Genomic DNA, 12,812 nt, shown 5'->3' with positions numbered 1-12,812 from the left:
CACACACACACACACACACACACACAAAATGGTATTACTTTGAGGCTAGTCCTGTGTAAATGCTGCAAAAGCCACACCAGACCAATGCTGAGTCCCATTTACAGCAGAGTCCTGCAGTGAGCTGCAATGCTGCAAACCTTAAGTCTCCAAAACGTGGTGTCCAGCCCAGCACCCAGGTTGATTACTTGACAGTCACACTCTGTTTTCCTTATAAACGCATCAAGGAGATGGTTAACTCCTTGAACGCGGGCATAGTAACCTGTCAAACGAGATAAGGAGACAGTAAAATAAGCTAATAAAAACACACACATGGGCTACGTCACATACAAATAGACATTCCTCAGACCGTTTTGCATTGCGGCTCAGCAATGTAGCATTTTAAATACTATCACTGTTAGGGGTGTTGCATCGCTGAGCAGACCTGGACGATTGTGACTCGATGCAGTGACAGACCATATTTGATTATTGCCTACTGATGTTACTTGTTTCCGTGTTCGGACTCCACTACATTCAGAAAGTGTCTTTTTTTTTTAAACAGCAGATACAATATAAAGGGGAGTTCATATATACATATTTATATCTGACTGCTTGCATGTGTTGATGAAAACCATGAGTAGCAATATATAAGAATATTGAGGAGGTATCGCATCGTGATGCATCATGATATTTAATCGATTTGAATCATTGACAGGATAATCGTTATTGAATCGTGAGACCAGTGAAGATTCACACCCCTAGTGGGAATCACCAGAGGCCCGACGATACCATAATGTCACGATACGTTATTATGTGATTGGTCATTTAAACATATTGTGCAATATTCTGCAATTTATCACAGTTTTCTAACTTCAAATTATGTCCCCAAAGGAAAACATGTTCTATCTAAAAAGGTATTTGCTTATCTCACCCCTGCAAAATGGTATTGTCGAGCAGATTGGATTTTTCTAGTACGAAAAAATATTGAATTCTCACGTGCAAATAATATAAAAAAAAACATTGATACTGTTTACAATACAATACTTGACATGGAAAATATGGTGATACCATGCTGTATCAATTTTAATCCCCACAACTAATCACTATCACTAATAAGATCCCAAACATTACAGCTGGCAACTCCTCACTAACCACACTGTAAAGAGAGGTGTTTACAGCTGGTCAAATAGACAGAACTGCCTGCACACATTTTTTTAAACCTTACAGCATGGCGCTTAGAAGGGACTTGCTGCAGACGAGATGTTCATTTCATGTACTGATGATCCTATGACTTGTAGTGCCACTCTGAAGTAAATATCACGATGACATGAATCACTTTACTAAGAAATAAAGTAAAAATGTGTGAGAAAGAATATGTGGTGAGAGTATCACTCACCTCTATTGATTTCAGGTGCCTTCCGCTCTCCTACAGATCTTACAAAATACTGGATATAGGGGTCCTTCCAGTAGCTTTTACTGGTAGCAAACCTGGTATAAGAATTCAAATATGATGAGGAGGTGACATACAGTACATTTTAAAGCTCAAATGAAACATTTGTATTATCATTTAATCAATTACCCCTCGAAAGTTCTGCTGATTGCGCCAAGGACTTAAGACCCAGCTCTATTATATCTGTGTACTTTTCTGCTCTTATTTGGCTTTTGCTGTATATATGTTGTCATAGTAACTATCATAAATTACGACTGAGAGCTTTCATTTAATGTTGGAAAACGTTACTTGATAACCTGTACTATCACGTTAAAGTAGTATGTTAACTGTTTCATTACCTTAAATATGCATTTACTACTTCACTTCTTCAACTTACGTCACTTTCGATGCAATCAAAGCCAAAGGACTGTCAGGTTAAAGTTTGCTGCTGCGTATGCTGCTCTTACCTTTTGCATATAGTTGCATCGTCACAGGTCGCCCTCACTGCTTCATCAGCAGTATCCGAGTCTGTGAAGGGTTGCCGAGCCGCCATTAATGATGCTTTTTTTCTATCGTTATATAGTTAACATTAAAACTGTACGCGCTGCCTAACCTCGTCCACCTGCTTTACACTGGCTAGCTACAACAAGCTAACTGGCTAGCTCTATTTTGACAGGTGCGGGTTATTAAACGAAACGGGGAAAAAGAAGAAGAAAACTAAAAGCGTAGTCGGGTTGCTCAACTATTTGTGTATAGTAAACAAACTACGAGTTGGGTGGAAAGACGCAGAATTTAACAAGGGAGTAATATTTTTCCTAATAACAACTCGTTGCAAGAAGTGTAACACTTCCGCCCATTTGATAAACACTTCCGGTTAGTATTTTTCAGATTAAACGTATCACAGCAAAATGTTGCACACAAATAAAATAAACCTACCACACAATCCCAGTACTGTTTTAATGTAAAATATGTGTCTAAATTATAAACCAATTGCACCTCCACTTATGTCTGAGGTGCTCATTACTGTTTTGCACTAAGCATCATCTTTTGGTAGGCAGAAATAAGCGGCTTTAGTCTCGAAACAGTGGACTTTTGACCTGAAATTGACAAATATTGTCATAAAACTTGCCAAAGCAAAGTCAGATGATTTGTGGAGTGTGTTTTATAGAGACTTGCCATGTGTATGTGACAATAAAGTACCTTTACCTTACCTTACTTACCTAGGGTCACTTTGGTTTCTGAATGGCCTTTACATTTAAGACATTTTTTGTAATGATTATTTACCCCTCTTCTTGTATTTGTTAGTAGGTCTCTTAACTAAATTCAGAATTTAATTTTGCTGTCAGAAATCAACTAAACAAGTAAATGATGCACCATCAGCTGACCACCTCCATCTGTTTAGATCTGAAGAGAGCAAAGACAGCAAAAATGTTAAAAGTGAAAACACAAAGGGGAAACGACGCAGAACAGTGACAGGATATTCATCAACTCCCATGTGTGAAATATGGAATTCACTCTGGCACATTTCCTTACAACTTGCGTGGGAAATCCTCCCATTAGGCTATAAAGCCAACCTTACTGAGAACATCTTGTTCTGGCCCGACCGGGCTGGAGCTCTCTTTACCTCGTCTCTCTTGGTTTTGTTGTAATAATAGTTTTAGACAGCTTGGGACTTATTTTGATACACTAGTTAGGGCATAGAATCGAATATTGTTAGGGAGTAGTAGTTAGTCACATAGTTTTCAGATTTATCTATCATATAATCAAGAATATATAGAACTAAAGGGAGACTTGGAATACAGCCCATCCGTGTTGGGAGAGTTCTAGCCCGGCCGGGCTGGAGCTCTCTTTACCTCGTCTCTCTTGGTTTTGTTGTAATAGTTTTAGACAGCTGGGACTTATTTTGATACACTGAGCTCCTCTCTCCTCTATCTTTCCATCTTTCATTTTGTGCTTCCATGTCCCAGAAATGCTTGTTACTAACCTATTTCTGGAGTCATTCCCCGGAGTCCTTATGTTCTTTTTTCCCCAGCTGTTCCCTTGGATCAGAGAGGCTCCGAAATCAGGGTAGCAGCGGTCGCCTTGGTCCCGCTACACGTTCTGTGATGCCATGTTCATCTGCTACACTGCGGTGCCCTGCTACGTCCTGCTACGTCCTGCTACGTCCTGCTACGTCCTGCTGTGCCTTGTAATGCTGCACAGCGTCCTGCTATGCCATGAACTACTACAAAGAACTGATACAAACCACTAATTTTTTCTATTTTTGTTATTGCCACTCTTCATTAACCCCAACCGGCCCGTCAGACACCGCCTACCAAGAGCCTGGGTCTGTCCGAGGTTTCTGCCTAAAAGGAAGTTTTTCCTCGCCACTGTCGCACTGTTGCTTGCTCTGGAGGAAACTATTAGAACTGTTGGGTCCTTGTAAATTCTGGAGTGTGGTCTATCTGTAAAGTGTCTTGAGATAACTCTTATTAATATATTATATATGATGAATTGATACTATAAATAAAATTGAATTGAATTGAATTGAATCTTGTGTCCCTCTGATAATCACGCATTCCTGTGCCGCATCTTAGAGTATGTCTAAATCTCTCAAGAGGACATGGCGCATGTACAAAGCCACATGAAAGAGAGAGTGGCCTATCGTCTTGTGTAAGAATCTTCAGCAGCTTTATTAAAAATTAATTTGAGGATCCACACAGGGGAGAAACCATACAGCTGCAAAGTCTGCGGCTGAGAATTTTGTAAGACCTGAACAGCCACATGCCGAACCATACAGGCATATGCAATGGCATATGTGCTTCATGGACTGTTGCACATGTGTATCTCCAATAATATTAAATCGCACATTGAATTTCTTTGACCAAAGTAATTAGGAAGTTGACAAGCCCCTGAAAGGACGCGGATCTGTAGCTTCAATCTTCCAGAGGCATAATGCATTTGGCCTCTAACAAAAGCTTGTCATAGTCATTTTAAGAATGGTAGTGTGGGTTTTTGCTCTCACATTAATCGGTGTTCAAAAAGTGTCTAAAGTTTCAAACAATTTGAACCCATTGAAGATGGTAAAATGTCTGCTTATCTTTAGTGTCTGCATACTAGGCTATAATGGATTTATGTAGGATTAACAAATGGAAACAGCTACTGTAAGTGTTCAAAGGTGATCATTGTGTAGTTTCTAGCTTGTACTATAACATATATTATAATATTAAATCTGACTTGCTTCTCTTGTGGGAGGCCCATTATGCTCTCTTAAAATTATAAAGTACTGTTTCTGAATTTAGATGCATGGTATATTTTACACATATTTAACCATTGTTCTAGCATTACCACCAAGTGTCTGCAATCAAAAGGATATGAGTTTATATTATTCCATTTTCCACTATTCAGGTGTGGATTTCTGACAGCTTTTCTGTATGATGCTGCTGACTGTCACACTAATGCATCAACCATAACAATTGTGTGTAAAAATCAAACAGAAGGTCTTCATTATTCATTAAAAAATAATGAGTAATTGTCATATTTACCCAAATAAATATCTTGATTTCAGTTTGTGCAAGCAATTACCACCAATTGTTGCATGTTACCAATAGGTAACATGCAACAATTGGTAGTAATTGCTTGACAGACAAAGTGCGCACCTCTACCATTTTTTGTACAATTATAATATAATAGTTTATAATAGTAACCTTTTCTGATTTTACTGTTTTATATGTTTACACTTTTGTATTGTATGCTATGTGTTTTTTACTCTTGGTTTTTGATGTAAAGCACATTGGATACAGGTGGTTGCTGTATCGTGCTATATAAATACATTTTGATTTGATTTGATGTGAGCGCCGGGTTGTCCTGTCAGTGTCCAGGGGGAGGTGGTGCTGTCTGGCAGATATGTTGCTGTGCTCTAACGTTATTTCCTGCTGCTCTCTGTGTGCTGCCAGTGGCAGAGGTGAGCCCCTGCTGCCTGCTGTTCACTCGGCTCCTGCTCTGCGCTGCTCTGCTGTGGGAGAAAGTGGCCGACGGATTATCCAGCTCGGTAACGTTAGCTCGTTGGCTAACGGGTCAAGACCGCTACCGAGAAGAGCCATGAAAAGCCGCCGGAGCCAGTGAAAGCTATTCACGGCTTATTTCGGGACTTTAATGTACGGAAATATACAAATAAGGAGGTTCGCGGATCATGCAGTCGCCCCCAACGGGAACTTTTCTCTAGAATTTCCACTTGGGAAAGGCTAGCTTAGGGGCTAGCGAGGCTACAAACTATTTTTAATTGGCTTTGGGCTCAATGGCTCCTGCTTGTTTTTCCCTGTCATAGCGACAGCTTGGGAAATTAAAACAGGGAGAGGCCCTTCATGACAAACCAAAGCCCGGTTTTGAAGCCTAACTTCGGAAGACTAGACCGACAAGGGACCGAAAATGAAGAAGCAGTTCAATCGGATGAAACAGCTCGCCAATCAAACAGTTGGCAGGCAAGTATTGAAGTCAGCGTTGTTTACTGTTGACCGGAAAGCTAAACTTAGCAAACGCACTTTCTTTTGGTCTTTCTCACCTGAACTCCATGGGTTGTCACTTAAATGTAACTGTTAACCGTCCCCTAAACTTCTCATTGGCTTTCTCTTTTCATGGCAGTGAAATGAAAAGAGAGAATCCAATCATTTGGCTGTGTAGACAGACTGTAAGGACAGTCTAAATCTGTTTAAAAGTTGCTTTTAATGTCTGAAAACCATCTTAAAAGGACATGCCACGTAAATCAAATGGTTGTGGGAATGCTTTCCTTGTGCATGTTTGCAATACTCCTCCACACTGCTCTATGAACCCAGATGTCAAAAACAGCACAAATATCACAAAAATGCTAGTTACCCAACAGGCCAAATAATGTCAAAAGTTAAAAAAAAAAAATAATTATTATATATATATATATATATATATATATATATATATATATATATATATATATATATATATATAAACCCCTTTCAACGTATGTGATATGAAAAACCCGGTGTATTCAATAACATTATTGATGGCTCCTCCATGCCTTGGTATTGTGCATGCTGACTCACTGGTAGATACGGGATACTTATTAGAACTGGCATCTTTAATGTATTCTACTATGACAAGACAAAATGTATCCGTGAAACAGGTCTATTGGATACACTGTTTAGGATTTTTGAAGCTGATATAAACTGATAACACCAACACCAAATTATGATTTTAGTGGGGTGGGGGGGTGGGGAGAGGTGGGTAACAAGTCTTCTATACTGCAGAAGTGGATGAGCTATCATATTATACTCTGCACCATACAGCAAGGTTTACTTTCACTCCGTGCTTATAAAGTGGCAGTAAGAGCCTTTCCCATTTGTGAAACAATAGACGCTCATCTTCAACCGGACATCAAACTTAAACATGTAAAATGGATTAATGCGTGTAAGTGTCTCCACTCCAACCATTATCTCCCTCTGAACCCATAACACACTGCAGTGTCTAAGCTATTAAGTGAATGAATCCACCCTCTGAAAATATATAACTCCGAACAATGACGATGCATTCAGCAGTGTTTAGGCTTGTTAACTAGAGCCACCATGGTGATGCTGCTGTGTGATGACACACAGTGTCCCTCTGTAACTGAAGTAGCATGGCTCCCAGCCTGGCCTTGTGTGGACAGGAGGGTGCGACACACCAAATTATGTTTTTGTCATGAGAGTTTTACTGTCATGATGTGTGGAATTTTGTGTGTATGCCTATTTTGTGGTTGTAAATGTGTGCCAACAGTGTTCGGCACCTCAGGCGGACAGCGGGTGCACCCGAGTACTGTTTGAATGGTAACAGAAAAAAAGCTACCGGCAGGCTGAAAACAATAATGTGTCATTTCAAATTAGGCGAAGGCAGCATTGCTACAGATTATAGTTTCCACTTTTAAAAAGCATGAACTATTTCCATGTTAACATAGAATTTCAGTTGCCTTTTTATATGTAGAGAAAAGTAGCTTTATCTTTCCTTCATTTCACACAATCGGAAAGGGAATAAATAGAGGACAATATTTTGCTAGAAAAAAAAAAAAGGCATAACATTTGCGATGTAAAAAATATAGTTGTATGTATTTATTAAAGCAGGATGTGTGGGCTATGGCCTTTGTCAAAGGTTCACATTTTTAAATAAATTACTTTGGGCTCTGGTACTTTGTGGCACAGCTGTAGTACTCATAATTTTCTTACTACAGTATACCAGCAGTAAATTAGAACCAAAGACAATGTAATGCAGAAAACAGGTGTGTGCTGGGGGAGGGGGGGGTAGTGCCTTTCTCTTGTCATTTGTATTCACATATAGGGTTAAACCCTTCAAGCATTCATACACATGGCCTTCTGTGTAAGCGTGCATACTCTGCTTTGTCCATTAAGTTTGCATCTGCAAAAGTTTTGAGTGGAAAGGCCCTCTCAGCTGCCCCCTGGGTTCCTGTGATTGTGCAAAGACAGAACACTGTTTCCAGCATGCCGCCGCTCTGAGGAAGTCTCTCCTTCTTCTTCTACAAACAGGAAACTGCCTCCCCGAGACGGCGCTTTCTAGAGAACAGGAGAGAGAAATCTGGGGAGATTGATGTGGAGAGAGAGAGAGTGTGTATCTGAGGTGCAGGGAAAAACCGTATGTGACTCATGCCAGGGAACATGTCAAGAATGTTTATGTCTTTGTGGAAGCAAATTTCAGTTTGCCAACTTTTAAGTCTCTGGCCCTAAAAAATGCTTTGCTTTTGCTTGCTGCAGGTTAACATTGTCAGATAGTTAACCTCTTTTAAAGAAGATGGCATTTACATAGGGTATTGTAGGCTAAAACCGATATCTGCATAAAGATAAACTAACAGTCATGCTCCACAGACTGAGAATACACTCATTATTCTGCACTTTAAATGTTATGTTTAAGTTTGCATTTAAATTCTGTTCTGCTTGTGACAATGACATCACACTGGACTATCTGAAAAACCACCTTAGATACGTTTTTCTGTGTTTGATAATCTTCCAATCAAGAAGTGTGAACAGAGGCTTCGAACAATGGGTGGTTCAAAGGTATAGGGAACAATGGTCAAGAGAATGAGGAGACCTTACAGCTGTCAGACCTAATCAGGTGAACCAACAAAACATATATCTGAGATTATTTGGTGCGCCTGAACTGTTAAAATTGTCTATCAAGCTTAGTGCATTATCATGCTTTACTCAAGTGAACTACTGGCAGCTGGTAGAAGTCACTCTGCAGGTTGGTTGTAAACATTTCAGAGTGGCATTTTGTGATGAGTTGCGTTTCCTACCATGTTCTATAGTGGAGGTGCCCTGATTTGCCTGAAATAAGGGGGTTCTCCGCTATTGTCATTGGAAACAATTTTAATATTAGGCTTATTAAAGTCATAGTTTTTAATTTTAGGAAAATACGATGCTACAGCCACTTAGCATAAAGACTGGTAACAGGGAAACAGGATTGATGCTAGAATGGAGTCACCAAACAAAACTAGCATTCTGTGCAATTGTCAACACTTGGGCCTCAACTTGCTCAACAACACTCACTTTGAGTTGGTTGCAGCATTAGCATAACGCTAATCAATTTATCAATACAGACATGAGCTTACAGCAATGTGATGAATTAATGAACTCTTTTAACTACAGGCACCCCCGTTCTGTAGCTCAGTGGTTGCGACAGTGGGGTCAACAAAATCACAAATGGTTGAATTATCATTTTGCCCTGCACTTCAACCGAGAGATGTGACAGAATATAGTTATATCATAACCAACTCTTTCCCTTGAATCCAAAGTTTTTTTTTTTTATATTAATGATTCATCTAAATATTTACTGTGTATACGGTACCGCTGACGGTGACTACATTATAGATAGATATGATTTATTTTTAGCATTTTCCAGAAAAACTGACCGAAAGTAGAACATGCAAAAAATACATGTTGTGTCCTACTTTACAAATGAAATCAATTTCAGACTGACTGACTGTGATGTGCGTTCTTCTAAGAAAGCAATACGTTTTCTAGAAATGGCTCATGATATATTGTCTCTAGAAGTGTATTATTCAACTTTTGTTTTGGTTAAAGGAAAAAAAAATAAAAAATTACTAAATACTATAAAATCGCAAACCTTCTAGAATCACAATAAATGAAAATTGTAAAACAAATCGAATCACGAAAGAATCAAATTGGGACAAAAGCATATTGTCCCAGCCCTAATATTCAAAAACAACAATGTACTTTCTAGCACAATGCTGTGCTTTCTAATGTGGAGCTATTGTTTTTGGAAATCTTTGATTCACATAAAGGGGGAGTTGTGTTGAAAAAGCCACTTTTCCCACAGGGATCAGCGAAATGTCACCGTTAAATTAACCAAGCCAGGTGACTCTGGGCGTTCTCCCTGTGTCTCACCAGGCCAGTGCCTCGAGGACAAAGACGCGTGTCAGCTGGGATCCCTTTGTTGTGCTGCTAGTGATAGACGAGACCTACAGTTTGAGGCTAGGTTGCTGTTTGTTTGCTGTCAAAGTCATTTTTTGCTTTCATTCCAATTTCTAAATTGATAAGGCAGAAACATGTGGCATGACTATGGCAAAAATAAGGATGTTATGGTTATTTTAATCATAACCTCAATATTCCTCAGTTACAGGAAGCTAACATACCATTGGGCTTCTAAACAAAAGTATCCTCGACAAACAATATTTAGGAAAACTGAACACGTCTCATGCTCAAACTTAAAGGATTGTTTTAAATAATGTTTTAGAAATTATCACAATACTAGAGCTGAAACTATTAATTAATAATTAATTGTTGAGAATGTTGATAATTGATTAATCATTTGAATCATATATTGCACAAAAATATGAAATATTTGCTTAATTAAGCTTCTCAAATGTGAGGATTTGTTGTTTTTCTTTTTCTTAGATGACAGTAAACTAAATATCTTTTGGCTTCTGGACAAAACAAGCTGTTTAGTGACATCATGAGGTGTTTTGGGAACGTATGATCAACTTTTGTCCAATTATATCAGTGTTTTCCCTTGGTTTGTGGAAGACTAAGGTGCATGTATTTGGCATAGAGTTTAGAGGTCCTTTCCTTAAGAAAACAAAAGAGATTTCATTTCAGTTTGGACACATTTTAGTATGTGTCTAAAATGTTAGAAAAGCTAGAGCAGATAATATATAAATAACACTCAAAAAGCATAAAGACAAAACTTGCTAAAGAAGTCCACTGGGGACCAACTACAATCATTGCATCTAATTGATCAATGATTTTTACATTCATTCAGCTTAGGTGGTGCCCAAAAACAGCTTGGGTGCTTCTCCTTAATGCTTTAAAATGGTGGGGGAAACGCTGTATACATTTATTAATTGTTACAACATTGTGCCGGGAAGCAAGCAGCCTGTCTTGTACTGATGCACAGGTTTAGCTTAGCCTCGCTTTATCTTTATTCTTTTGCTGGTTTTTGCCCAGGGTGAATGTAAGAGTACCAGCTCACATAATGAGCTGCATTCCGGAAATTGTATGAGTTGAGTCACTCAATTATTCTCCCGGCTCTTTTTATCTGGGTCCAGTATCCATTACCTGATGCCTTAAGCTGCCAACTGTTGCAGCCGTGAGAGGCAAACCCTCCCTAATTCTCAGCCCGCTGAGTGTGTTGGGTGGATGCTAACAGCCGCTCCATTGTGCTTATGGCTGCAGTATTCACTTACTCCCCTTTCCACTTTAACAGTAGATCACCATAGTTACCATTCTGATGTTGCTGCCACGGCTGTGAAGCGAGGGTCTCATGTTGTTAAGAAGTCACATGCAGTGCACAGTGACACACTTTCTGTAAAGGCCGCTGCTGCTCCGGTGAGGCACAACGGGGTCAGCTGAGAAAAACAATTGTTTGCTGTTGCTAGTCCTCACAGCCTTTTTTTTATTTTTTGCCTCAGTGACACAGTGCTTTTTGGGGCTGGTTCAAACAAGTGTGGCTTTTATTATGCTATTAATCTAAGTGTCTTCACGTGTGTACGGATCATTCAATTACATCCAGGTTAGGGCAATATTTACAGATGCCATGAAAACACCCACACCAGGTTCTCTTGCTTACATTAACGTCTGTAAGCAGAACTCAGTTAATAGTGAAAAGCCTGTTATGTCCATTTTTCTGGCTCCTATTTGCTTGTATCCTATAGTCTGTTACAAATCACCTTGGACTTAAGCTCAATTAGCAAATAAGTCAAGTTATTTGTGTGCGTATAAACATGCTCATTGAGCAAAGTGCACAGGCGGTGTATAATCCATGGGCGTGTATTCATGACAGGCTAAGTCTGCATGATGTATGCACTGGTTTTTTAAGATTAGGTTCATGACAGGACCACAGGAAGAGTTCTTCAGCATGTTGACTACACCAGAACATGGATTCCATATTGTGGCTTTATAATAACACTCTGCATGCGTGTGTGCATTACAATGTGAGTGTGGCTCACTTTTTTTTTTCTTTTTCTGCAGCTAGCTGGAAGTCATGTCTGTAGTTTTTTGTGGGTTATACTGTAGGTCCACACTCGCTCACCCACATGGCTGTGGCTCTCCTCCAGAAAAATAATCTTTCCATTCATCCCCGGCCGTCTAGATTATTCTGGTTTGGCACTTTTAGGAGTCTTTAACCCCCCAAAATCTCTGTATTTGTATTTCTTTCCTTCAAACCCCCCAAACTATCATCTTGTCTCTTTCTGTTTCTCCCGGCTCCCTGCCGCTATGTTTCAAATTGAAAGCAGCTGTGACAAGGTTACTACAGTTCAAAGAGAGCAGTTTTTGGAGGAGGGCCCAAGCTTCGTTTAGAGCTCAAATTTCCCAAAATGCAGGCAAGCCACTGTCTACACGTCACTTCAGTTGGAAGGCTGAACTTACACTTGGAAAAGTTTGCACATTAGTTATACACAACAATACCTGCATTGTCTTTATTGTGCGCAGTAAAGAGAGAAAGTGATGCAGGTCCTCAGGATGAATCGAGATATCTGAGCCGATACAGATGAAAAAAAAGTGTTTCCACCATCACTTCATTACAGAACATTCATTAAATAATGGCTCACTGTCAGCTCCTTTCATCTCCACATCAATCATTGGCCTCATGTTATATTGGCAGTTACCCTGAGTTGAAGTATCAGAATTGGCATCAATAGCGTAACAGTTGGATCGGTGCATGAATTCTCTGATGAACAGGCTGATAAAATAAGTGTTTGCATGTGCATGATTGATGTAGTTAGATGTATTTGGGTCAAAAAATAACAGTACAGCAGCTGTTAGTGTCCATCTACCATCTAAAAATCAAATATCAAGACATTTTTTATCAAATATATCAATATTGTGGCAACATTGTAGGGTTAAATTCTAATTGGTGCACAAGATTTACACAATGAGATTTTTGATAAGTAATC

General features: G+C 39.3%; 2 protein-coding genes across 6 annotated transcripts in view; one reads left to right on the top strand and one right to left on the bottom strand.

Annotated features, from left to right (window-relative positions):
- lcmt1 (leucine carboxyl methyltransferase 1) overlaps window positions 1-2,274 on the bottom strand; it is a 7,616-nt gene extending 5,342 nt beyond the window's left edge. Inside the window, exons 1-3 of the mRNA XM_032503318.1 lie at window positions 1,873-2,274; window positions 1,373-1,464; window positions 138-259 (exon numbers count right to left, since the gene is read on the bottom strand). Of these exons, the coding sequence (XP_032359209.1) occupies window positions 138-259; window positions 1,373-1,464; window positions 1,873-1,958 (300 nt within the window). The 5' untranslated portion in view covers window positions 1,959-2,274. The remainder of the gene's footprint in view (window positions 1-137; window positions 260-1,372; window positions 1,465-1,872) is intronic.
- Window positions 2,275-5,270: 2,996 nt separating this feature from the next.
- arhgap17a (Rho GTPase activating protein 17a) overlaps window positions 5,271-12,812 on the top strand; it is a 33,574-nt gene continuing 26,032 nt past the window's right edge. For 2 of the 5 annotated variants that reach the window (XM_032503312.1, XM_032503311.1), the window contains exon 1: window positions 5,271-5,865. In XM_032503312.1, coding sequence (XP_032359203.1) covers window positions 5,813-5,865 — 53 coding nt within the window. In that variant the 5' untranslated portion in view covers window positions 5,271-5,812. The remainder of the gene's footprint in view (window positions 5,866-12,812) is intronic. The other 3 variants (XM_032503308.1, XM_032503307.1, XM_032503310.1) reach the window with 2 other exon arrangements.

This window comes from Etheostoma spectabile, chromosome 21 (assembly GCF_008692095.1).
Source record: "Etheostoma spectabile isolate EspeVRDwgs_2016 chromosome 21, UIUC_Espe_1.0, whole genome shotgun sequence".
NCBI classification, from domain to species: domain Eukaryota; kingdom Metazoa; phylum Chordata; class Actinopteri; order Perciformes; family Percidae; genus Etheostoma; species Etheostoma spectabile.
Note: the sequence above shows the minus strand (reverse complement) of the source record. Positions and strands in the feature narration are given on the sequence as shown.